General features: G+C 40.4%; 1 protein-coding gene across 1 annotated transcript in view; it reads right to left on the reverse strand.

Moving 5' to 3' along the window:
* myom3 (myomesin 3) overlaps positions 1–27,425 on the reverse strand; it is a 74,569-nt gene that overhangs the window by 23,890 nt on the left and 23,254 nt on the right. Inside the window, exons 8-15 of the mRNA XM_040030400.1 lie at positions 27,064–27,108; positions 21,176–21,316; positions 19,803–19,964; positions 14,165–14,306; positions 11,613–11,812; positions 9,444–9,497; positions 5,874–6,001; positions 1,557–1,740 (exon numbers count right to left, since the gene is read on the reverse strand). Coding sequence (XP_039886334.1) covers positions 1,557–1,740; positions 5,874–6,001; positions 9,444–9,497; positions 11,613–11,812; positions 14,165–14,306; positions 19,803–19,964; positions 21,176–21,316; positions 27,064–27,108 — 1,056 coding nt within the window. The remainder of the gene's footprint in view (positions 1–1,556; positions 1,741–5,873; positions 6,002–9,443; positions 9,498–11,612; positions 11,813–14,164; positions 14,307–19,802; positions 19,965–21,175; positions 21,317–27,063; positions 27,109–27,425) is intronic.

The raw sequence follows: 27,425 nt of genomic DNA on the forward strand, positions 1-27,425 counted from the left end.
AACAAGTGATATCTGCCCAGCCAACCCTGGTTGGTGTTTCTGGGGCAGGTCTGCCAAAAAGTAAATGAATAGAGTCATCATATATTCATATATAGGTACAATATAAAATTATACCTATTGTTGTGCATCAAGATATTCACATTCTGATTTTCAGACATGTAGAGGACCCCTTTTCTCTGTCACAGTCAATTTTGGGAGCGTACATTATTGAATCACATAAGTTCACGTGGAGCATCTCCTATTTCGCTTGGATATGTTTTGTACTTTTTTATTTATGGGTTGTTCCAAAACATCTGCCACTTTGCAATGAAATGTTTTTTTTAAACAATAATCCATTTCATATGTGGGAAACCTTAGAGGTTATCAAAAACACCGCTTTGCTTTGTTCCACCTCCACTGGGGGTACCTCCAAATTTTGGGAACATTCCACTGAACTAAATATTTTAAGAGGAAGAAAATGCACTCAACACATTTGTTAGAGCACAAGGGTACATACAAAGTTGTTCAGAACCACTTACTGAAAACGTTACTTTTTTTTTGCAAGAAACTTTCATGAATTCTATGAACCAAGCACTGAAGGAATGAAAATAAAAACCTTAGCACTAATTTCAGTCTTTTTTTCTGTCAAAATAAAAAAGTAGTGCATGGCCATGTTTCAGTATTGTTGTTTGGCTTGTTTGTGCTGTTTTGTTGAATCGATACATTTAATCACATTGAGAAAAGTAAAAATAAGGCGGGTAGGTATTGCTTATATGCTAAAAATAGATCATTTTAGGTCATTGGTAGACATGTATGTTTCAGATTTCGTGGCTATAAAGAAGGTATTATTGTCATAAAATTAAAACAATAGGTGTTATTGGTCCATAAACTGTAAAAACATGTGAATTTAGCCCATTGCTAACCCCCCCACATAGATGTGTTCTAGGCAACTTAATGACGTTATATTATATATAATGCAAAATGCTTTGTAGTTTTGTAGATATAAATTAAATGTTATTGTGGTCAGATAAAAAAGGATCCAATGCTTTTATAATGAGTCTAAGTGCTAGAAACAGAACGCCTCATTTTATCCTGATGCTAAGTGGTTGCTAGGCAACTTGTCCACGCAACAACATCAGATACCGATAAGAACCAGCAGGGGCCCGAGAAGTATCTGTGTGCCAACTTGCGAAGTCAGTGCCCAAAGAAACTAACAAACAGACAAGGATTTGTGTGTTATGGTAATGTTATTAGACCCATAAGATACGTCTCATACTGTCATTTATTTAAAATGATAATTATATGGTTGATAAATTATTCCTATCGAGCCCTCAATATTGTACTGTGATCTGTTCTCAATAAGAAATCCAGATAATCTATTAAACCACTGAAAACCGAGATAAATATAGCCACATCATTTCTCTTGTAAAATTACTGTATGAGTGAACATGCAGAGTGGGAGAAATACAGTTCAGTGTGGAAATGCTGAACGATGACGGCACGCTTTAAAATCTAAGTGACCTTTACAAGAGGCAGAGTAATAAATGGCTACCGGTACATAACATATTTAATCTCACCTTGTGCCTTTCCGAGGGAGATCGGTGTGCTCGGCTCAGAGGGATCACTGACACCATACTTGTTGACTGAACGCACTCTGAAGTAGTACTGCTTGCCCTTCACCAGGTCAAATACTGGGAACCTGGGAGAGTTTACCACCATGTCCAGACTCACCATCTCCCAGCTGTTTTTTCCTGTCAGGGACTGAAACAGGTGGGGAATTAGATTAATTTCCAAAGTGCTGTCTATCTCAAGGACATCTTCATAATTCAGGATCCTTAAAATATGCAGGTGGATTCAATCTGCACAGTTTGGAGTGACAGACAGTGATACTTTGATTTAGAAAGGCAGAAATATGAAAAAAGGAACAATATGCCAGGAAAAAGTTAAAAAGAAGACAGATGGGTAGGTATGCAAATTGTAGACCGCCAGTTTGTCATCTTGAATTTTTTTCCTTTTCATCTTTGTCAATTAGCCATCATCATGCAGTGTCTACATTATAGGCTACATTAACGTAGCTGTTGTCCTGCTCTGTATTGCCATCATTTCTTTCCCCAAGTCTCCGGTGAGAAACGGGTATGTTCCCAGAGATCAGTGATTATAAAGTGCTTGCTCAAGGGCGAATATGATATTTGAATGTTCTCTTCATTATATAAGAGGAAGTGAAGCTGTAGACTTTTAGTAATTTCAGATGCCTGTGACAGATTTGACAGTTTTATTACCTCAGTAACTTATAAAGCTTCAATAAAGATCTATTTCCTGTAGCAGTTTTTTTGATTATTGGAGCTAGAAGCTGTTCAGTGCCTGGGCTGATATTAGAGAGCCTTTAGGCCTTCTATTATTGTAAAAGCCAGGGGCTGTCCACACACTCCAGTGTGTTGGAGAAAACTTTTTTGACATCCCTGATAATGCCTCTGAAAAAAGATTTTTTTTAAAGGTTGCTGGATTAGATGCATGACTAATTTTAAACCAAACAAAGCCTTTTAGATAACACATTCAGCCAACAGCCAATCACTAGAAAAAATCTCTGCATGCAAGCAAAAAAAAAAAAACAACTCCTGATGCCAGAATATGTGGCATGTAAGAGCAACATCAAGGTCTGCTTGTTTTTAATAAGATGGTAAAGTTTCAGTTAAACTGACAACACCGCAGTATATGTGGGTGTGTATTTCTTCTCCTTCTGTCTGTTTAATTAGTGCTGTTGTCAGCAGCCTGCTGTTAATTTGACTCACGTTCCAGCTCCGGACTTCCCAAACAAAACAAGGGGGAAGTACTGATGCAAGAACACTGATTCTTGTGTTCACTGGATGTGAAGGTATTACTAATTGCAACTGTGGTTAGCTGGATACGTGTAAATATTCATATATGAGAGAGAGCATTATATACACTTATAAGAAACTTGGATTGGAGCCCATTCACCTTCAGAAGTGTCTCAGGTCTTTGTGACTCGAATTCAACAAGGTACTGGAAAGATTCCTCAGAGATTTTGTCATATTCCTGGGTCTGTTGAACCAGCGTTTTAAGTTTTAGTTTATTTTGATGTTTATGTTTAAGTTCTTTAGGTTAACTAAGTACACTTGTTTATTAGATTCTCTTTGTGTTTTTCTACCCCTGTATTTAACTTTCTCTCACCCTTTATGTGTTTCATGCTGTGTGTCTTATGTGTCAAGTTTGCATTGCTATGTCTGTGTCTCATGTTTCCTGTTTTATTTTGAAGGTCTGTGTCCTATGTCAGTGTGCTTCCTTTGTCTCGTTATGTCAGATTAGTGTCAGCTGTTTCCCCGTGTGTTTCCACATCCCCTAATCGCCCTTGTGTGTATTTAGTCTGTGTGTTTCTGTTTATTCATTGTCAGGTCATGTGTTGTCTTTTGTGCCATGTTTCCATGTTTCCATGTTCCATGTTCCAGGTATCTTTGTATCCAAGTCAGGTTTCATGTTTTGGTTGTTTTATGTTTATCTTTATGTCTGTGACGGTTCTCAGTCATCCAGGTCGGTCATCGTAGTCAAAGGAGCTTGCAAAGAAAAGCGTCTGGACTTCTTTAAGTTGCTTGAAGACGTTTCACCTCTCATCCGAGAAGCTTCTTCAGTTCTAAGGTCAAATGGTGGGGAGTCCCAGATTTAAACCTAGTGGGAGTTTCCCCCCCACAGAGAGGCAAAAGGACCCCCTGATGATCCTCTAATCGCCTGAGCCAAGGTGTGAAACTGGGTGTGGGTTCCAATCAGCCAGGGTTTCGGATGAGCTCATTGTGAAACCTGGCCACACCTTATCATGCGAATTCCTGAGGTCAGATGGCCCAGGATGTGAGTGGGCGTTAAGGCGTCTGGGGAGGGAACTCAAAATGTTTATCTTTAGTTTCCCCAGTTTAGGTTATTGTTTAGTTTCACGTATGCCTTTTGTTTTGTAATGTTTTACCAGCCTCAATAAACGGCTTGCTTTCTGTCAACATTAAAGGTTTGTTCCACGTTCCCTGGTGTCTGCATTTTGGGTCCTCTTTGTGAATTCATACAGTGTGCTGCTGCATACTGTAACAGAGTTTGATCCATATTGACGTGATAGCATCACACAGATGCTGCAGTTTATCAGCAACACATCCATGATTCAAAGCACAGCCATTTAACTCACTGTAATATTAAAGAACCCAGTTTAGATGGCATGAGCATTGTGAAAATGTGTACACTGTGGTCATAGAGTGATAGACATGTGCTGTTAAGAAGCACCACACCATGTGGTCTTCTGCTGATGTAGCCAATGTGCTTCAAGGTCTGACATATTGATTGTTCAGAGAAGCTCTTCTGCATAACTTGGTTATAGGGAATGGTTATTTGAGTTTCTGTTGCCTTGTTGTGAGTTTCAGCCAATGTCTTCTGGCCTCTGGCATCAACAGGATATTTCCACACAGAGAATTGACACTTACTAGACATTTTCTTTTTTTTCTTCAGACCATTGTCTTTAAACAACTGGGCTGGTTTTGTGTGAAAATCCAAGTAGATTTGCACTTTCTATAATAATTACACCAGCCCATCTTGTGACAACAACTATTCCATGTTTAAAGTCACTTAAATTCCCTTTCTTCCCAATTCTGTGATTGCGAGCATCTAAATGCATTTAGATGCTGCAATGTGATAAATGTAGATATATGAAGTTGAAAAGATTTATTTAGCAGAGTAGCCAGGTGAGTTTATATCTAATTGTAATTTAAATGTAGATATTTTTTAATGTCTTTTACTGTAGTAGGTGCGTGTTTGTTCAGAAATCTTAAAAGTGTAGATGTTTTCTGGATGGAACTATTAATCCAGCATCTACAGAGCAACATGAAACTTTTGTTGGAAACCTGAAGGTATAAAAATCACTGCTCTATCAGGTCTGGATTGCTGTCTGTCGTCTGCTGAGGTTTTAAGTTGCTGAATACTGTGGTTGCCAGCTAGATGCAATCATTGTATTCTGTTTGGTACAGAGTAGGTAAAGTACATCGTCTATTGTTGCTAAAAACAGCTGTATGCACGCTGCAGGCAACAATGATGCTATGTGACTCGAGACTGAACCAAAACACTAAAGCTGCAGTAAAATGGAAGCAATTAGCTGAAACATGATATACCGCTTCGTAAAGTGCAGAAGCTGCAGACTCTGGTGAAAATTCTGCTGGGTTTTCAACTTACACAGGCCCATTGCATTTTCTTAATCTATAATTATGGAGTTAAGGAGCTTCGGCTCAAATGAATGTTTAACATTTTACTGCTGTCCATTTCCCACATATGCATATATTTTTAATTCAGAGGCAGGTCTTTTTAAAATGAAATAAAAGCCAATTTGTAAAATTTCACAGAAGGTAATCAGTCTCATTTCTCAGATTTGTAAATTAAACTGTATAAGTTTATCTCAATTATCCAGCCATCTTAGAAATCTAAAATCTAATCATGATATCCTAATCTTTCAGTTTTTCTCCTCTTCTGGCATGAACAGTTATCATTGCAATTTTAGTTTGCAGTTCTTCAGACAACATATCACATGACTTCAGATTAACCCTGACTCCCAGAGCAGGCCACTTCTTCAAATAGCGGATCAAAACAAATCAGCTTGATAATAAACCTCTGATATGTTATAGTGACCAGTTTCAAGTCGCTGTGAGGAGATTTTCTACTGGCTGCTACAAAGATTGGAGATTTTTCTCCAAGTTTAAATTATGCTCAGATGTGATTGATCTAAAAATGATTTTTAGTAGATGCACTAAAACTTCACTTATGAGCTCATAAGATGAAAGAAGTCCCTCGGGGAGGCCTGCAGCCAATCAGAGTCTTCTGAGTTGTTGTAATATGAATATTTATGTGCCGTGACTGACCCGCTCCACGTAGAAGGTGAGCGGCTCCCTGCCTCTGGGTTCAGGCTCGGTCCAGCTCAGCACCACGTAGGTGTCGCTCACCTCGCAGGCGTGGACATTTGTGGGAGGAAAAGGAGCTTTGATTCGACCTAGAGAGCAAAGACAGGAGTAGGAGGCGGAGGATGACGAATGCAAAAGTTAGAACAAGGTCAATGAGAATGAAAATCCAAAAAAGTGTTGGCTGAGAAGCTGCGTTTGATTCTCTTTCTCTTAAAATGCTTTGCTGCTGAATGTGTGGACAGCACCTGGCTACCCCAGTTTCACCTCCTTTTCTAATACCTAGGTATAGCAGATAACATGTAGTCAAATACTTTCAGTGACACTCCAAATGATTCAAGGACAATAAAAGTGTTCAGGTTTAGCCAGAAGTGTCCCATCTGTGTCTGCACGTTTGTATTCCTTGTAGAGTTTGTAGAGCTGCAGTGTGGATCAGAGAAGAGCTCCACAGCTGAAAGAGTAGTGAAGAGAGAGGGATGGTAGAGGCAGCAAACCTTTGTTAGTATACAGAGGAGTATCTGAGCAGCAGGACACACTGTGCTTTAAAAAAAAAAAAATTCATCTAGTGCTGCAGCGGTTACGGAAAAAACCATAAAGCCATGTAGTAAAATCTGCTGATGACAGACAAAAGCAATGATAAGCTCCTTAAACCCATTTTCAGGGAGGGGACTATTTATAATGAATGCTGTGAAACTGTGAAGACATACACATATTTGTGTGGTATATGTGAAGAGAAATGAAAGTTTACTGAGAACACAGATATTATTAAGCAGGCTCATCGGCGGTTGTACGGGTTTTCTCAGCGGGGTAGACGAGGGAGTAATTATAACATATTTCACCTCCTCTATTTAATGCATGCTTGCATTTCTTTCATTTGTTGCTCCAGAAAGACAAGAACAGGCTAAAAGAACAACTAACACCAGTTTTACATTTATTATAAGAACCCAAAGATCCCTGATAGAGCTCTATAAACAAACAAACAAACAAACAAGTACACAGTAAAAGCCAAGCCATCACTAATAACCCCACACATGTGCTTCATAATGAGCATAACAATGCCTCCAGGACTGAGTTTTAAAGCACAGGCTTGCACAACAAGCCAACAATACTTGGTAATCAAATGATCAAATATTGTCCATAAGAGGGATGTTAATCACAGTGAATATTTTTTGGTCTCTAAATGGTTTATGTACTTTGCAGCTTTACTGCTTTTGCATTTACATTTCTTTTGAACATTTAACTGTTTATTCAATGCTGTATTGTTTGACTTTTGAATATGCTAATTTAAGGGAAAATGGTTTGATTTTTGTGGCTCTTAAAGTGCTTAATCAAACTCTGTTTGAAGCCAAACAATATAGTCATTTTAATGCACTCTTTTTTTTTAAACAACCAAGCAGTAGGAAAATGATGTTTAATGTGCAGCTAAAATGAGCATTTAGGGACAGTAAGTGGAATGCACCTGATTGGTGAAGTCAGTCACCTGACCTCAGTTCAAAAGAAGATGACTGCAGCACATCTTTAAATGTCAAACATAAAAGTGTTTAGCATTTTATTATTTACACATAATGATTCAACGTGGCAGACTGAAGTTTTCTCCCATACGGTGTGTATACTGTGCACAAAAGGAAAGGAACAACAATACATGTCTGAAGATTTCTTCCTGTTAAAATGGAGTTTTTTCTTCCCACTGTCGCCAAGTGCATGCTCATTTGGGGGGGCGGCGGCGGGGGTGGGGGGGTTCTCTGTAATATAAAGTTCTCTGAGGTAACCATTGTGACTTTGCGCTATTTAAATAAAACTGAAATGAATTTCATAAAACTTACAACCTGACATCTGTGTCTGATAAGTGAAACCAATGCCAACTTTAACCTTAATTCTTTTTTCAGTGATCATCTGAGGTCATTAAAACCATGGGCTCCTATAGTCTTTGCCCAATGCTGATGAATATATGGCCTCAAACATAATGAATAAAACATCAAATCCACAGTGTGGATTGGTTGGTGGTTTTTAGGTGTATAGATTGAAGTTCTCTGGTGACCTGTAATCGTTTTTCTTTGGCACCAAAGACTATTACTTCAGTTTTGTTTTTGTTTAGCTGGAGAAAATTGTGGCACAACCAGTCATTAATTTCCTCAATGCATTTACCAAGAGCCTGTACAGGGCCTCGGTCTCCTGGTGACATTGTGATATATTTGTGTGTCATCTGCATAGCTATGATAGTTGATTTTGTTGTTCTTTATAATCTGTGCCAGTGGGAGCATGTAAATGTTAAACAGAAGGGGTCCCAAGATGGAACCTTGGGGAACTCCACATGTGATACTTGTCTGCTCAGATGTGAAGTTACCTATTGATACAAAGTATTTCCTGTTTTCTAAGTATGTTGTGAACCAGTTTAGTACAGTTCCTGAAAGACCTGCCAAGTTCTCCAGTCATTTGAGTAATATGTTGTGGTCAACTAGAGCTTGAGACCATAAACTCAATAATAAGGAAGAGTTAGATGTCTTTTTTATTAACTACAAAAGTCACATCCTGTTTTGGTTGTGACTTTTTTTTAGCTCACTTTTCTAATCTGGAGGCTAGCCTCCCCTTTTCAGAAAGCCAAAATAAGGGAGAAAGTTTCCTCTTTCATTGAACTTAGAGACCATAATTTAGTGGCTCTCAAACTTTTCATGCCATGCACTCCACCTTCAAAAGTCAAACAAAGGTCAGACCTCCAAACGTCACAATTTTTTATAGATCATAAATAATAAAAAAGGGATCCAAGTTTAATTTTAGAGGAACAAAGGTCAGTGAGACAGCATTAGCAAACTACATACATCACATTCATTCGGCTTAGTTTCTCTCCAACCCTCCCACAGCTCTACAGCATATAACCTTTCAAATATTCTGATTCTTCATTCTACACACAACATACAATCTGGACAAGGGAGTGTCTGAAGTTATGTGTACTGCAACAGAGTCAGTCTGGATGGAGACTGATCTTAGAAGTTCAGGATGTTGCAGTGCTATGTCATTTCACTTCTGTTAAAAGCTGCACACATGCACTTCTTTGTTATACATGTATACACTCCTTCTGCTCTAAACCTCCCCTGGAGAACAGAATAAAGAGAGTATAAATGGACTCCCTGTGCTACATGTTTTAGATGGCTCCAAAAACACAAATTCCTCCTCCCGCTTTCCTTTTTATCTGTCCGTGGGTTACATTGCCAAGGTTATCAGCCCTCTTCACAGGCATTCACAGTAGCTCGAGCCATTATGTGCATTTACCAGGACACCGCCAGGGATTGTTCATTCTTTTCAGTTCTGTAAATGGAGCAAATGCTCATTGCTACAGTCATACAATTACTGCAGCTCATTGTTAAATATAATATGAAGATGCATTAAGCCACAAACCCCGAGGGATCCTGCAGGCATAAAGGAGGCACCATGCGTGCCGGTAAAACATGGATGCTGTTTTAAATCAATGGGGAAAATGTTCAAGTGGCTTGTTTTTCTGACAAAATTATGCACTGTAATAAAAATAAAGCTTCTCACCTTCCAGTTCATCTTTTGTGATAGTAATGGTCCTTCCCCTGTCCACTGTAACCACTGAGAAAGGAGAACAAAACAGACAGATACAGGTTGAAGATAGAGAGGATAGAAAGGAACGTGGTACCAGGGTAATGAAGTTATATATGAGCTTACGATAACAGTATTATTGTATTAATGTTAGAGGAGCAGCCACTGATAAGAAAGTCGGACTCAGAGAGACACAAAGAAGTGAGCTAGACCGACATGGGAGGATGGAGAGCAGGCCGGAGGCAAGTCAGCCTTCTGTCTGTCCTTCATCTGTGTTTAATGATCCACAGCATCTGACCAGAGTCCATCTGTCCTCCCAGTTACACACAGGCACGCACACACTCCACGATCCACATCGCATCTTATTAATTGCTTCCATCATTCCAACATTACACCGTTGACCAAACAGAAAAGCTTTAAACTACGTAATCTTTTAGGAAATAATGTGTTCTACCCCACAATGTAATTAAGAAGCTGTCAGAGAAACAACTGCAAAAGCCCGCGGCTCTACAAAGTGAGATCTAAATCTGCACACCTACATCTGTTCTCTCTGGTAGTGCTGATTTCCTTGCAGGTGTAACATGGCAACTGAGGCAGATGAGGTGAATAAACAGTAGGAACGAACTGATAACGCATTGTTGATGCTCTCTGTAGTCATTTGTAGATGCAGATGAGTGACAAATTAAAGGAAAAGCCTGAATAAATAAGTGGGGATACATAGTGCACGCAGATGCTTCCATGAAAAGGCGCAGGGGTCGCTCAATGGCTTGATGTGTTCGAAAATAATGTAAATCATATGCTGCGATCACAGTCAGCAACAACCCAACAGCTGCATAAGATTTTGAGCCTGATTTCAGACAGAATTGCCCAATGATTAAGCTGCATTTCCATCTTTTTTCTGCCATTAGGTCCACTCTAACTAACTACAAGCGAGAGGGAACATATTTTTTCTCTAATCACTCACTGGAGACAACCATATCCACCTGAATCCAAAGGCATTTTAAGTTGTTGTCCTTGGGGCAGGGTGCTAGCTATGTAAAGTACCCCTTGATAACAGTGGTAAACCCACCCATGGTGCTGATTTGGTAGGCATTTGTCCTCCAATAGCACTTATGGAGCAACTGCATTTTCAAACCACAGTGCTTGATGATGTCTGCTATGTTTAGTGGAGGAATTTAAACTTTCTTTGACTCTGGCTCTCAAAAGACCATAAATTGAAATATGTAGGAAAGTGCTGAAACTTCAAGGATCTTTTCTAAGAAGCAGGAGTCTGTTCATGTGGAGCTATGAGTCAACAGCTCTTGTTTGAAATGTACTATATAAATAAAGGTGACCTAACATTAGTCTGAATGAAGGAAATAATGATACACTGGCACCTTTTCACTCTGGCACACGCCATGTTTTCCTCTCATTACCCACAATGCAGCTTGAAAGCCAACAGTTAAGTCAGAGATTTAAGTCAGTAAAGTCCAGATGAAAATCTCAAGGTATGAGAAGAAATTCTTCTTCCTTCTGACTCTATAATCTTAAATTTTTGGTTTTCAAAGTAGACCAACTTTCTCTAGAGCCAGAAAAGCATCTTTATGCATCTTTTGTCAGACATCCAAAAGTTCTACCAAAGAAAAACACTTTGATGTGTCATGCAAGTTCCCCCATTTTTACAAACCACATGAAGTACATGAACCTGACAGCTAACTGATAGGACAGTTTTAGTGCCTGTGATCTTACATCAACAAGGCTGCCCAAGAGAGAAAATGACATCTTAGAGACTGGAAACATTTCTTTATTTATTCATCTTCTTTTATGAACTCAAACAATTAATTATTTATGATTAAGGAATAAATACAACTGCATCGCAAAGCCTGATTCAGTAATTTAAGGAATTTCAGGAGAGTGTTTTTTCCACTTGCTAATTGATCGGGGAAAGTTCCTCCACTAAAGCACTCATGCATATTTGTTGTGCATACTTTGGCATTATTTATGATATCAGACGCCAAAAAGACAAAGCTCTTGAGGTATTCTTCCGGTCAGGTTTAAATTTCACTCCACAAATAAATTAGACGGTGCAGGAAAAATCAGCAACGTTAACAGTGGATTTACATTTTACAGCTTTTTATATGTCAGTGTTGATGTTTAATGTGTTACCCATAGTCCTGGTGTGTTCCAGGGGGTCTGCAGTGAGGACGGGCTTCGTGGCTTTGGAGGGGCGCCCTGCACCGGCCTGGTTCACACTACGTACTCTGAACTGGTACAGAGTTCCTTCCTTCAGCCCAAACACTGGGTAATGGCAAATCTTTTGAATATCCCCATTGCAGCGCACCCACTCACCCTGGCCGAGGTCACATCTGAAAAGGACACACGGTGCGAGGGAGAAGTCAGTCCTGAAAATACAGTAATAAAGAAAAAAAAATTGTACAAGAAAAACAAAAAACTAACCCATTGTGTTTGAACAACACTAGGTGCAGTCTGCGGGGTACAGTATTATAACACCAATTCTGAAACACTTTATCCCACATAGCAGCCAGTATGTACGCCACAGAAGAGTATAATTGTGACCAGAGAGCATCGCGAAAATAACAAGGCTCCAAAAACAAGGCTCCAAAAACAGAACAAAAATGTTTTTTAAGTACAAGTCCAGGCTCAAATTGTACGACATCAATAACAAACTGTTGCCACTTTTCTAACCAGACGGGGGGGTTGCTAGGGAACTGGGAAGTATCCTACACTTTGTTTCGTTGTTCAGTAACCAGTAGCGTTTAGAGCTGTGTGCTGTGACTAAAGAAGAAAATACACAAACGAACATGAAATGCAGAAATGCAAATATATGAGCACACATGTTCAGGTGATCCTGACTGATTGATTTTGGTTATAGCTCCAGTAGCTGCTCTCCTCAGAGAGCCTTTGAGTCTGCTGTTAACACACAGTTGAGGGTTGATAATTACCATCTATACCATCCATCTCATTAGGGCTCTGCCAACTTAATATGTCCAATTCAAATTCCTCAGCAGCAGAAGCACACAGAAGGGTTAGTAGTGTAGGCTTACTGTTGGTCACATGTTGACTTGCAGTACAGGAAATCACTGTGAGTCCAATCTAAAATAAGCATTTTAATGAATGCCAAATCAACGTGAGCTCACTGTAGGAGATCCAATCTCTGTGCTGGATATTTCTGGCAATGAAAACCTGAAATCTTTTCGTCAATACTTTTCTTTCGTTGTTTTACTGAATTCAAACATGCACACAGTCTGAAAAGGTAGTGTAGTCAGACTAATTGTCTCACAGTTCATCAGTTGATTAAGTGCCTGTTTAAATGACATAATCAGCTGTCATTTTAATTAATATTTAAATGACATGATAAATCACCAACCAAGCAATGACTTAATGTAGAAGCTTAATGTAAAAATCAATATGAACACAATGAAAAAAACAAAACAAAAACAGTTCTGACAATCGAAATTTCATCAGTCAATTTTCAAGGTTAAAAAAAAGAAAGAAAAAGAAACCCTGACATTGCATTTGCAATATGTAAAAAACATGAAGGTGACTCGATGCCATGGTTTGCTGTGTGGCAGGCAGGATGTAGGACCCAAATGCAGGACTCACGGACAATGAAGGAGTGAACTAAAGAAGGCAGCTTTATTTTGGCTGTAAATGACTCTTCACACAAAAAACAAAGCCTTAAAGCGAGGAACTAGAAATACGAACTAAAATCAAAACACTAAGACACTGGGAAGCTAAGGAACTAAACTGGGAAACAGCTGAAAAAACTACAAGAAGCATGGAGGAAAAACACACAGAGTAGTGAAGGTACAACGTGACAGCACACGTGCTCAGTGTGTGTGAGGACTACAATACACAGGTTGAAAACCGAGAGGATGGAAACGGGTGGAAACACAGCTGGGACTAATCAGACGTAACGAGACAGGAGTAAAGCAAAGCTCCAAACACTGAACACAGAACACAAGACTATCAAAATAAAACAGGAACCACACGACAGGCACAAGTGCACGGACTTGATACTGAACAGAGGGAACACGGAGCACAGGGACAGGAGTGACATGAGACACGACTAACTGGGGAACAAGAAAATAAACATGAAGACAGAACTAAACCTACACTGAACATAAAGGGCACATGAACAAAACCCAAGAACTAGAAATCAAGAAATACTACAGAACTTAGAGCGCTAGAAATACAAAACAGAAACCACAACACTAACAGTGATAAACCATGATGTAATCAAAAACTAATAATAACACAAAACACTGGGTCACTAGGACCGTGACACTCTGTCTTCTGGACAGTGTTGTGTAATATAGAAAATGATAGGAAAAATTTGTCCGAATACAGAGGTGGGGTGTACCTCACCTCTAGCCCTGGGACATGCTCGGGTTTGTTGAAATCTAACAGTGTGTGGACACATTTGGAAAGAAAGTGCAGATGGATGTGATTGCACCAAAACTGTTAAATCATTAACTTTTTAAAAGGGAAAATCTAGAAATCCTAAAATATACAAAGAAGCACATTTCTATGTGAACAGGATAAACACCTGCTCAGTGGACTGTTGATTTGCCAACACTGTCAGCTAGTTTTCAAAGGTCTGAAATAAACTTTCAGTGTCAGCTTTCACTTTGTTTTACCTGATTCATTTGAACCCAACGGAATATTTGAAGTAAGCGGTACATCGCGATTCTCACCGTTCCACATAATATCCCTGCACAGGTGAAGCTCCATCAGCACTGGGCGGCTGCCAAGTCAGGAAAACGTAGTCCTTGTTCACGTCAGACACCTGCACTGCGAGAGGAGACGCGGGACCGCCCACCACTGTAGCTGATGCATCTATGGATGTCAGCAGAGAGTCAGTTAGCGAGAAGAAAAACGGCATAGAAATATTCAGCCCCCAGCTATGTACTAATAACTGAACTGAATTTGTGTAGTTCTAATGAAGGCTGAATGAACCAGTAAACAATACAAACAGGAGCAATTTGTCCCAGCTGACAGAGAAGTTTGTGATGTGCTGCTTTTTTCACATTATTTGGAATATATTTATTGGATTTCCAGTTTAGCACTCAACTAAATCGTTTACTGTGGAAACACAGGGTTTGTTTTTCCAACAAACAAAGTAGGAGAAAGATAGTGAGCCAAAGGAGGAGGAGATGTGTAAAACCAAGGGGAAAAGGAACTGGAAAGTTTAATTATAGGATCTATAGCAATCTAGTTCATGCAATTGATTCAAACATATAAGCCTGAAAGTAAAAAAATGGCCACCAATCCTGGGTTTCTTAAGTTTTCATGTCTGCAAGATTTTCAGAAAACTTGACCTCTGACCTTGAGGTCAAGATCACTGAGATTCCTGTCCAAGATTTTTAGTAGATGCACCTATGGCATCAATTTGAAAATCCTACATTGTGTCAGTCTCAAATGATCATGTTCACAAAGTTGGGCATTCATGCCACCCGCCTGCTGGTGACGACAATATCAAAAATGAGTTTTGCTTTGTTGACCTGCTATTGTGTGTTTCTCCTAATGACCAAAGGATTATCAATGATTTTAAAGTAATCAATAGTTGCCACTCCACATGTTAAGTTACTCCAGGAGATATTCTATATAAAATAAATTCTGTGTGCTCAAATTGGAAAGATTAAAAAAAAAAAAAAAAAACAGCGTCTCAAGTACCTGATGTTCTTTGATCCAGTTTTTTTTTATCCAAACCACTTAAAAGAACATGTGAACAAATGTAATTCTTCCATTTCAGAGCCATTAGTGACAGTTAAGTTATGGTTTATTAGAAAATTGTTTAGACAGAGATGGAATCATTGCTAAAAGACGGGGTGGTAGAGAACGTATAGGTACAAATAAGACCTTCCGTGAGCTCTAACTTGTTTTGACCAGCCACCTATCCCACATGGTGATCTCCCTGGAAAGTTTACCTAAAATGCACCTTTTGAAGTCTTCTCCAGCAAATGATCAGAAAACAGATCAAAGTTCTCCGGTAGCAGTCGTTGTTTCTGATGATCTACATCACAGACCCTGCATTAGTGAAGTTTTGCTACTTTAAACTTGATATATCCCACGATACTGATGCTCAAAGCTGGTTATGGAAAAAGCTGTTCTGAACACAAACAAGACTTTGTCTTTAGATTTTGATATTATAACAGATCAAGTGTGTGTTAATCTCTGAACTTTCAAATCTCCTGCCGTCTCAAATTTGACACACACACACACACACACACACACACACACACACACACACACACACACACACACACACACACACACACACTTGTTTTCATGTCTTAGTGAGGACATCTATCTGTCAGCATCTGACATAATGCTTTCCCTCGCTGCTTACCGCAACCCTAACCATGAAACTCTTACCCAGGGGTGTCGAACTCCAGGCCTTGAGGGTGGGTGTCCTGCAGGTTTTAGAGCTCATCTTGGGTCAACACACCTGAATCAAATGATTACCGGTAATTCATTGTCAGGCCTCTGAAGAACTTTAAGACATGTTGAGGAGGTCATTTAGCAATTTAAATCAGCTATATTGGAGCAAGGACACATCTAAAAACTGCAGGACACCGGCCCTCGATGCCTGGAGTTTGACACCCATAATTGTACGTAATTGTAACCTTGACACCAAAACCCCATTTTGACCCTCAAAAATGCCTTCAAACTCGTGGGGACGGGAATTTTGTCCCCATAAGTGACTGCTGGTCCCCGCAACTAATTTCTGTCCTCACAAAGATGCCTAAACATGTACACACACACACACACAGACATAGCGAAAAGGATAAAAAAAGAAATGAAGAAATAATTCAAAGCAGACTTGAATAACATAGCGTGACATGTTTGCAAACCTTTTCTTGATGCTGAGAATAGATTGGTTTTTTTAACAAAAGGCTTAAGTCAACATTTAAATAAGAAACATATCTCGTTCCTTTTTAAATGCGCATCCACCAGCCACCCTCCATCCCATCCTTCATTTCTTATTTGTTTTTTATTGCAACCCCCCCCATTTGTAATGCTAATATGATGGCTGAATGATGGAGAAAACACACATTCAGAGACCTTCCCTGATTCCAAAATTAGTACCTACAGCTCTGGTGAAAAAAACGAGCTCCCAAACAAAAGAGAGAGCGAGTGAGCCAAGTAGAGATTTTATAAGGGGCATTGCAGAGAGATTTACCTTGCATTAAGTGTCCGTATACGTGTGTTTATTTGGGCTCAGATGTGTTATCGATGTATGTGCACAGGAGCTCATGAATGATTCAGAGCACTTCATGCTGTCGCTGTGGGACTTAAGGTTGAATACATACATGAACAAGCACTACAATTACTTTAAAACACATACTGCACATGTGTCAAACCTCCTCGTAGTGCTGCTTAGATTTCAAGTTGATGACTCAAGTGTGAGCTACTCTCTGGTTTATTTGCATGTCGAAAGAAGAAAGCGGCATATGAAAAATATATACTTTCATCGAACAAAGTTAACAAGCCCTCGACGGAGAAATATTTTGATTGATGGTGCAATTTCCCCGTGTGAATCAGTTTGCTGACAGGAAATGAAACTGGAACCAAAATCTGGTGAATACAAATAATGTTTGGAGGAATGTTTGCTCTGAACTCGAAAGTTAAAAAAGACGATTATATTTTCCAAAAGACAGATATTTTGTACGCACAGGTGACAAGATCACACTTTGTCATTATTTGTCATTTTGCCGAGGACTGAAAACATCACATCAAACAAAGCGTATAATTTGAAAGACAGCTGGGCAAGTTCTTCAAAGAAGACACTAAGTATTTGAGGAGTTTCTGATGTGATCTGACACCCACTTACAAGCGTGGCACAATGCCTATGAGTGGCTTTAGGAAGTCGTTGAAAACAAGCTACGTACTTCAAAAAAAGCAACGTGTCTGCAAAATGAATCATACATTTCATCATCTGCTTAGATAAGCATTAACTGTTACCACTATATATGTTATTATGTAAATAGAAGCAGGTAATGCCTAGGCAACCTAGGTACTCATGTTCCCAAGGCCTATTGTTGTGAGGTTTGACGATGATCCACAAAAAATTGTGGATAATATAAAGTTTTTACTGATTTTCAAATTTGGTGCAAATTTGACGTTTACACCCGATTTTCACCAAAATGAAATCAGTTGAATCTGTTATTAGCATCTACCATCACATAAAATTTGGAAATGATTTTTTTGAAAACTGTAGATGCTAGATGGCTAACAAACAGAGAGACAGACAAACAAATGCAACTGATTACATACTCCCTCCCTTTGGGGGGAGAATTACTCACTTGGCAGAAACTCAATGCATCTAGGAAATCCAAAGTTCAAACCAAGCATTAGAACAGAGAAGAAAAGTGCTTTAGCTAACTTTGAATGTGCCATGGTTGTTTGTATCAGACGGGCTGGTCTGAGTATTTCAGAAAATGTTTTATCTACAGAGATTTGCCAACATCTATAGAATTTACAGAGAATGATTGAAAAAAAGAGAAAATATCCAGAGAGTTGCAGCTATCTAGGTGAAAAAGCCTCGCTGATTCCAGAGTTCAGAGGAGAACCACCAGATTGCTTCGAGCTGTCAGCTATGACAAGAAACTGAGGCAACAGTTCAAACAGGCTCCCCAAATCTGAACAACAGAAGACTGAGAAAAACGTTAGTTTCAATTTTCTGCAGCTTTTAGATGAGGGGGGTCAGAATTGGATGTAAACAACATGAGATCATCGATCTCTCCTGCATTATTGTTGCTGACCATGTCCATCCCTTTATGACTACCCTGTATAATCTTATGATAGCTGCTTCCAGCAGGACATGATGGCCTCCACAGTGACCAGATTTTAATCCAATAGAGCACCATCAAGACTTAGTGGAATGGGAGATTTACATGATGGATGTGCAGCTGACAAATCTGCAGCAACTGTCTGATGCTATCATGTTTCCAGAGTTTCCAGCACTTTGTTGAATCTATACCAATACAAATTGAAGCAGCTCTAAAAGTAAATTGGGTCCAACCAAGCACAAGCAAGAGGTAATTAATACAATGACCATTGATGGTAAATATGCTTAAAATGAATTCACATTCAGTTATTTTAAAAATGTTTGCTAAATTTGTAATATGACCAAGAGTGCTGGGCACTTCAAGGAACAAATGAAGAGCACTCTGTTTTTAGATGCATGTTCTGCTTAGGTGTGTTTGTAAAAACAGTGAAAATGTGGGATATTACAAGACTGTGACTGGTGGTTATAAAAGAGACATCAGAAGGAAAGAAGCACGTGGTCAAGAAATTTCTTATGTTATATTGAAATAATGTGAAGCTCTTGTGTTATTATTTAGTTAGAGTTTAGTTGGTTTTTATTCTTTAGTTTAGTTTCATCCATATCTCTGAGTTTATGAGTCTTTTCCTGTCTTTGGTGTAAGTCTGTGTTGTCCTCTATGTTGTACTTTTAGCTGTGCCAGTACTTTCGTCTCTCCTCTCCCCTGTCTGTCATGTGTTTCATGTATGCGTTTCCACGTTGTCAAGCTCGTGTTGTCATGTCTACATTCTATTATGTTTCCTGTTTTATTGTGAAGAGTCCGTTCCATGCTCAATGTGTTTAGTTGTACTTCCCCTGTGGCATTCAGGTTCATTTGTGTCAGCTGTGTTTCCCCAGGTGTTTCCACTTCCCTCATTACCCTTCAGTGTATTTATGTCTTCTGTCTTCACCAGGTCAAGTCACATCTGGTCACAGAGTTTTCGTTCTCCTGTTCATTGTCCAGTTATCTCTTGTCATAGTTTTTCATGAATCCTGTTCCGACCATGTTCAAGTCAGTTTTTATGTTTTAGTTTTTCCCCGTTTAGGTTTCAGGTTAGTTTTTTTCCAGTTTGCATTGCTTTGTTTTTGTTTCGACATCAGCCCAGATATAAACGGCTCATTTTTTGTTATACCGCATTTTTCTTTTGTGTCCGCATTTTTGGTCCACACCTCAAACACACCGGCCCACCCCCCGTGACAGTTTTTAAGACTACATGAATGGTATGTTGGGGTTTTTTTATAATCATGATGATCCTTTTGAGAGCCAGCTGAGGGTTTCCTATTGTTTCTAAACTTTAAGCTAAACTAATGCATCTGGAGGTTTGCTGTTTGTTCATGCTAAGCATTTGCACATGAAAAGTGGTCTTAATTTTCTCTCAGTGAGGCTGTGGAGGTATGTTTTCACATTAGTGGATAATTTTGAAAGCACCAAAGCCAGCTTCAGTATTTATATTAGATCCATTAATCTTTGGACTCTAATGCATTGATAAATTGTAAGTGTAGGCTAACATTTTAGAGTATTTCACCTGTGAGATAGACAAAAGCGCTGTGCTCTTGGATTCCATCCGTGGTTCTCAGTCTTGCAGTATAAAGACCTTCATGCTCCTTGTGTGCAGCCCTTAAGGTGATGATGGCCTTGGTGTCAAATGTTTTAATCTCCACATTGCTGGATTGATGCAGTTGTACACCTGGAAAATAGAAAAAGCAAGCTAAAAAGTCAAGAATAATGCTTTTATGACCTATTACTTTCATTTTACCAACTTCACTGTTCAAAAAGGCCTTTCACGCCACTAGACTCGAGGTAATTAATGCTTTAACTTCTGGCTGTGTCCCTTCATATTTTAATGAGGCCATTATTCACCCTCTTTTAATTTTAGGAAAATTTCAAAACTGCCTTCATGTCCAAAACATTATAAAAAGTGGTGGCCAACCAACTACCAGAAGTTTGAACTGTTCACAACATTTTAGATAACTTTCAGCCAGATTCACTCTACTGAAATTCAAATGAAATTTTAACACATTAGATGAGATGAAATGCAGTTACCTGCATTTCATCTCATTTAATCCTTATACTCTTGCGTCTGTCAGCTGCTTTGACACAGTTAATCGTAGTACCCTGATTAAGAGATTTAGAACGTGGGTGGGCATTTTGACTTATTTTCTTCCCATCCCTCTCACTGGAGTATTACACTTGCTTTTGCTAATTTTGTGTCCTCTCCTGCTGCTTTATCCCGTGGTGTGCCACAAGGTTCAGTCCTGGGACCTATCGTGTTTGCTCCCACTTGGACACATCCTGAATAACTTTGAAGACATTTCATACTATTGTTATACGGCTGATATTTCATTGTACTCGTCTTTGAAACCCCAGAATGTGACCAAATTATCTGTTGTTCAAGACTGCATTCATATTATAAAGGACTAAATGGTATCCTATTATCTGTTTCTCAATACAAAAAAACTGAAGTTATGATCTGTGGACCTGACATCTTTGTTCCCAAAAGTAATTAAAATCTTGGACCCTTGGGATGATTTGCTCTGAGTAAATCTAAAAGGTCCTAAACTTTTGGCGATTAGAGCCCTCCATCGTCAGTTGCCTCCATACATCAGTGAGCTACTACAGCCATATATAACTTCTAGATCTCGGAGATCTGCTGATCCTTGCGGGATGGCTGTCCCTAAAGCCCTAGATCTGTGCTTTCTCTGGACCTAAGATCTGTGTTAATACATTTTTAAAAGAAACTTAAGACCAGCTTGTGCAGGCTTGCCTTGATTTAGTTTTATACCATTTTAATTGTTGTGTATTATTCTCTTCTGCAAAGCACTTTGTGAACTTTGTTCTTTAAAAATGCAATATAAATAAATCTTACTTACTTAATTACTTTGTATTTGCAACACTTACCATCTCTAAACCAGCTGACATCCTTCTGGAAGAGGAGCAGAGCTGAGGTGAATGTACACTCCAGGGTGAGGGTGTCGCCCTCTTTCACCCAGGTCGGAGGAAAGGAGGTGCCAAACCGAGCTTCCTGTTGAAGCTGTAAGGCTAGAATAGATGGGAGGAATGGAGCAGGAGTAAGAACGCATGGGTGATAGAGACAGAAATGCCTAAAAAGACCATCTAATACAGACTAGAAAAAGATCCACTGCTTTATCCAAGCACACACACACACACACACAGCAGCTATAAGAGAATTCCCCGGGGGAAACGTCACAGGACAGCAGAAAAGCTGCAGATGGCACTCTTTGTTTTTAAGTGAACAGTTCCTGACAAGTTATTCCTTTAGCTGCCTGTCATTCTCTGCCTTGTCAAAAACAGCAAAGCAATACAATCCGGACGTGCAAGATATGTGTGCCATGAGGTCTCGTCAAATCCCATTCTCAGGGATGAATCTGAAAGATTGTGACATGCTTCTCATAATGATCTTGTTCTGCTTAGAAGTCCGGGCTATCACAGCAGTGTGCGTAGAATTATTGAAACACACCGCAAAGATGTTTGCTTCCCATCATTCAAATCCTGCATTTCCCTCAGTGCACTGATGTTATGATAAATTTACCGCAGTCACGCTTTAGTTTGAGTGATTTGTTTTGGAAAATACAATCAGCTCCATATGAGATAATCAAGTATCAGTTACAAAAAAATAGCAGCATGTAATTCTTCAGCACATTCTCCTAGCAAGCGGCCCCTGATGCCATTACAAGCTGATAAAGCTTCATTCAACATGATTGCCACTTAATATCTGTGTGTGTAGGGAAAATATTGGATTGTCTCGCACCTACATGGTCATTCCTCAGAAGCAATAGTGTAATACATACATAAATTATATTGCTCCTGACTTTACTTTTCCAGTTTTGCCATGTCTTTAAAATCCCTTTAAGATAAAATAAAAATCAGCACATTTTCAATAGAAACCTTGCTTTCTTTAGAAACGCGCACATTTGCACAGTCAGTATATGAAATCTGTCGAACCTGACAAGAAACACGCAACATCTGTGCACGATGATGCCAATGGACAGAGTTGACTAGCAGTAAATTTTTAGCGGTGCATACACGAGTCACAATATTAAAATAACTCTTATCAAAACAATCCAGCTTGTTGAGAAATGGTCACAGGCCTTTGCTGTCTGAGACTGGTATCCTTGGGTCCTGTGGGTTACAAGCAGGGTTTTCAAAGTGTGGCCTGCAGGCCAATGAGAGCCCTTGGTAACCGTTGGGAGGCCCGTGGGGGCAACAACAAAACACTCTAGGACTGGATATTTCCCTCATTCACTTTATCTAACAGCTCAGAGCAAAACTAAGGGAGCTTTTGTCTTTATTTACAACACTTCAAACATTCTCACCACCCACCAACCACAACCAACCACCACCACCACCGAAGCATATGTTTGAGCCTTCTTCTTTTGGGATTTTTCTTTTAGGCTTGGCAAGTGTATATATATATTATATACATAACAAAGTAAAATCCACATGAATACCAGGACCAAAATTTCCCAGCAGGACACTGTATGGTACCAAGATGATCAATGTTATTCACATCTCTATTAAGCAATTTGAATGTTGTGGCACATCAGGGTAGCTAGACAGTAAAGCTTGATTGCTTGTGCCCTGCAGTCAAGCAATAAAACTGATGGGTAAAATAACCCACATTCACATCCCTAATATGAATCATAAAAGATATATACACAATATGACCCATTATGGTTGTTGCTTCATTGAAAATGTGTCAGACTACAAGTGGATATTATGTTTCTAAAATTTCTTTTGGCTGCTCTATCACCCTAGCCCCCTCATCATCCTTACACCAACCCCTCTGCAGGTCCTCCTCTACATCCATGAATCTTGTCTGTGGTCTTCCATATTCAATGTCCATTGCCCAGTATGTTTGATGAGTACACAGACTCGGTCTGCGGATTTATCAGGAAATGCGTGGAAGATGTCATCCCATCCAGAACAGTTAAATCCTTCCCAAATCAAAAACCCTGGATTAACGGAGATGTTCGCACGGCACTGGCGGCACGAAGCACCGCTTTTGCCTCCGCGAACACATCGGACTACAAACACGCACATTACCAACTCCGGAAGACGATCAAAGCAGCCAAGCGTGAGTACAGGGACAGGGTGGAGCAACAGTTTGACAACCCTCGGAGTATGTGGCAGGGACTAAACACGATCGCAGACTTTAGAGGGAAAACCAGCACACCGCAGACCACGGCCTCTCTGTGTGAGGATCTAAACGTATTCTACGCTAGATTCGACACAGCGAACACCATGAGACCGGACAGTGTGCGCACCGCGGATGACGTCAGTGCGCACACTGTGTCTGAGGAGGATGTGCGGAAGTGCTTCAGGAAGGTGAACGCGCGCAAAGCTACTGGTCCGGACGGGATTCCCGGCCGCGTCCTCAAGTCATGCGCGGATCAGCTGGCTGGAGTGTTTACACACATCTTCAACCTTTCCCTCTCTCTGTCTGTAGTCCCAGCCTGCTTCAAAATGGCCACCATCGTCCCTGTACCCAAATCCTCCACCATCTCCTCATTGAACGACTGGCGACCTGTAGCCCTGACCCCCATCGTAAGCAAATGCTTCGAGAAGCTGGTCAGGGACTTCATCTGCTCTGCACTACCCGACTCACTGGACCCTCTACAGTTTGCATACCGCCACAACAGGTCCACTGATGATGCCATAGCCCTGACACTACATACTGCCCTGTCACACCTGGAGATGAGAGACACGTATGTGAGAATGCTGTTTGTAGATTACAGCTCAGCATTCAATACCATCGTTCCCTCGAAGCTGGACAGGAAACTGCAGGATCTAGGACTGAGCAGCTCCCTCTGCAGCTGGATCCTTAACTTCCTGTCTGACAGACGCCAAGTGATCAGACTGGGCAGCATCACCTCATCCCCCATCACACTGAACACTGGTGCTCCACAGGGGTGTGTACTGAGCCCTCTCCTGTACTCACTCTACACCTACGACTGCACGGCCACTAACAACTCCAACATCATTATGAAGTTTGCGGACGACACTACAGTGGTGGGTCTTATCACCAACGGTGATGAGACGGCTTACAGGGAGGAGGTCAGCGCCCTGACCCACTGGTGTCAAGACAACCATCTCACCCTCAACGTCGCAAGACAAAGGAGTTGATAGTGGACTTCCGGAGGTGCAGAGAAGTACACACCCCCATCACCATCAACGGCACTGCTGTGGAGAGAGTGAGCAGCTTCCGGTTCCTTGGGGTACATTTGGCTGAGGATCTTACGTGGTCAGTACACATAAACAAAACAGTGATCAAGGCGCAACAGCGCCTCTTCTTTCTCAGGAGATTGAAAAGATTCGGCATGAGCCCCCGCATCCTCAGGACCTTCTATCACTGTGCCATTGAGAGCATCCTCACTGGATGCATCACCACCTGGTATGGCAACAGCACCGCTTACAACCGCAAAGCTCTCCAGAGAGTAGTGCGGTGCTCTGAACGGATAATTGGAGGTGAGCTTCCCTCCCTCCAAGACATCTACAGGAAGCGCTGCCTGAGGAAAGCGGGGAGGATCATCAAGGACTCCAGTCACCCCAGCCATAAACTGTTCAGACTACTTCCATCAGGAAGGAGGTTCTGCAGCATCCGGTCCCGTACCAGCAGACTGAGAGACAGCTTTTTCCATCAGACCATCAGACTGCTGAACACTTCATAGACACCTCAGCTTCACTACTGGAACTTCAACATTATGCACTCCGTACTGTACAGTAATGCCACTGTTTTGCACATGTCTCAACTCTGTATATTTTTATATATTTTATTTTATTGTTTACTCTATTTAATTTGTAAAATATGTATACACACACACACACACACACGCAGAAAAACATATTTAGTATACACATCCAGAAATGCATATACTGTATGCATATATATATATTGTACATATATTTATTAGTTTCAGATTTAGCCATTCTTATATTTTGCTTGTTTTACGTTATTGTATTTTGCACAACTCTGTTGCTTGTGAAGCTCGCACACAAGAATTTCACTCACATGTACTGTACCAATGTACCTGCACATGTGATGTGACAATAAAAGTGATTTGATTTGATCACCGTTGTCTCTTTATCCAGCTCACTCCCAATGAAAATTCTAACATGATAAACTCTGCTACCTCCAGCTCCACCTTCAGTCTCCAAACCATTATAGAAGTCTCATTCATGATAGCCTGCTTGATTTGGCAAAAGTTCTGCCCATCCTGGTGCAACTGTCTCCATTTTTCTGGGCTTGGGACCAGCATTAGGGGTTAGACTTGTAGTCAAGACCGCCTAATCCGAGACCAAGACCAGAGGGTATTGAGACCAAGACAAGACCAAGACCGGGACAAAAAAGACTAACTTTTGTGTGCTTTTGAGGGCTGACATGATGGTACTGACTGGCCCCAAAGTCATCTGACAAAACAGTGATCACCTCCAACAACTGTCTAAAGAATGGGAAATATGTAACTGGTTTCAGTTATACTTTATATATAGATAAAATCGTAACATCAAACTGAAGATTATAATCCACAATGTGGAGGGATTTGAGCATGGCTGAGCCACTGTGTGTCGCTGTGTGACAGCTGAGCAGCGAAAGGAAATTAATTGAGGAGCCGGCGCTCGCTCAATGGGAGTCGACTATTCTGATTCACTACAAAGCACTCTCTAAGCACGGCTCTTAGAGCTAAAGCTTTTGCGCATGACACATTATCGAACGTTATGCTGTGTGTCATGGATACTGTTGACTCCAAATCTCCCGACCACTATGTTGATCTGAGACAGCAAGACAGAGACAGCGAGACCAAGACAAGACCGAGACCAAAGTCCGTCGAGACCAAGACAAGACCAAGACAAAAGTCCGTCGAGACCAAGACGAGACCAAGACCACGTAAAAGTGGTCTCGAGACTGGTCTCGAGACCAAGACCGGTCTCGAGACATCCAACTCTATTAGGGGTACACAGGGTTGTGGCCACCTGTGGTTGGGTTATGTTTGCAAAAGTCATTTATATAAGTGTTAAGTTAAATCTGGGCACTAAAGCTACTTGGAAAAGGTTGGATGAAGATGGTAATTTGTGAAAATACTAACAAAAATAAATTAAAAAACAAGGGGAAGTTGAAGGGACATTAACTAATTTAATATAAAACTCTAAAAGTGTATATATTTTTTCAGGATGTCATGTTTTATACAAAAACTAGAGGTCCTTGTAAGATAAACATGTCTATGTCAGATAGCTGTTCCTGGCAAAAGCGCTTCTTTGGCTTGATCAGATTGCGAGCATATATATGTATATAAATGATGTAGTTCTAGGTTAAAAAGTCCTGAACCCCACACATGGCAGAAGCTAATCTAGGCCACAGAGTGCCACAGCTAGTGCGAGGTGCTCCGCAGCTTGAAGCGAAGTGGGATACATCTCCCGCTGTCCCTGGAATGAAATATACATGACTGTCGTTTCTGCTCACTTGGAAGCAAGTCGTTTTATCCCTTCAGTAACTACCCCACAAATAGTCTTACTTATGCCTGTACATCTATGAACACCCACACAGAAACATAAATTCCCGTGATATCCAAACAGCATCAGTGTGCAGCTCCCTTTCATTCCTCCCATGTCTTTCTTTAAGAGGTGCCACATGCACAGCAGAGCCAAACGTTGTGTCACAGTCTTCAAAGTCACTCAGCCTGCCCTCGTTTACTGGTGGAGGGTGGAACATCAAAGGGTGGCAGAGAAAATGAAAGGGGACACTTTTCATTAGGCCCTGGTGTGAAACTTACCGGAGGTCTGCAAGCGCTCTGAACCAGCCACGGCTCCTTGATATGCTGAATCGCAGGGCGGCAGAGCAGGACAGATTGGAGAGTGGCAGGCAGGGTCAGAAACAGAGAGAAAAGCAGTGAATGATACTGTGAGACTGAAGAAGAAACATGTTTAAAAAAGAAAGAAAGCAAGAAAAGATAAAGCAGAAGGCAAATCAAACCTGGCAATGCCACATTTATGCAAGTCACATCTAATATTCCCTTTAACCTAAGGCTGTGTTAAAGCCTGAAGAATACCTGTGAAATGTAGAAGAAGCCTTGAAGTGTCTCATTAAAGTCATTAAAGTGAGCTCGAGCATTCAGGAAGTGAAGCCTTTTCATAA

This window comes from Simochromis diagramma, unplaced genomic scaffold (genome assembly GCF_900408965.1).
Source record: "Simochromis diagramma unplaced genomic scaffold, fSimDia1.1 OVJJ01000361.1, whole genome shotgun sequence".
Lineage (NCBI taxonomy): Eukaryota > Metazoa > Chordata > Actinopteri > Cichliformes > Cichlidae > Simochromis > Simochromis diagramma.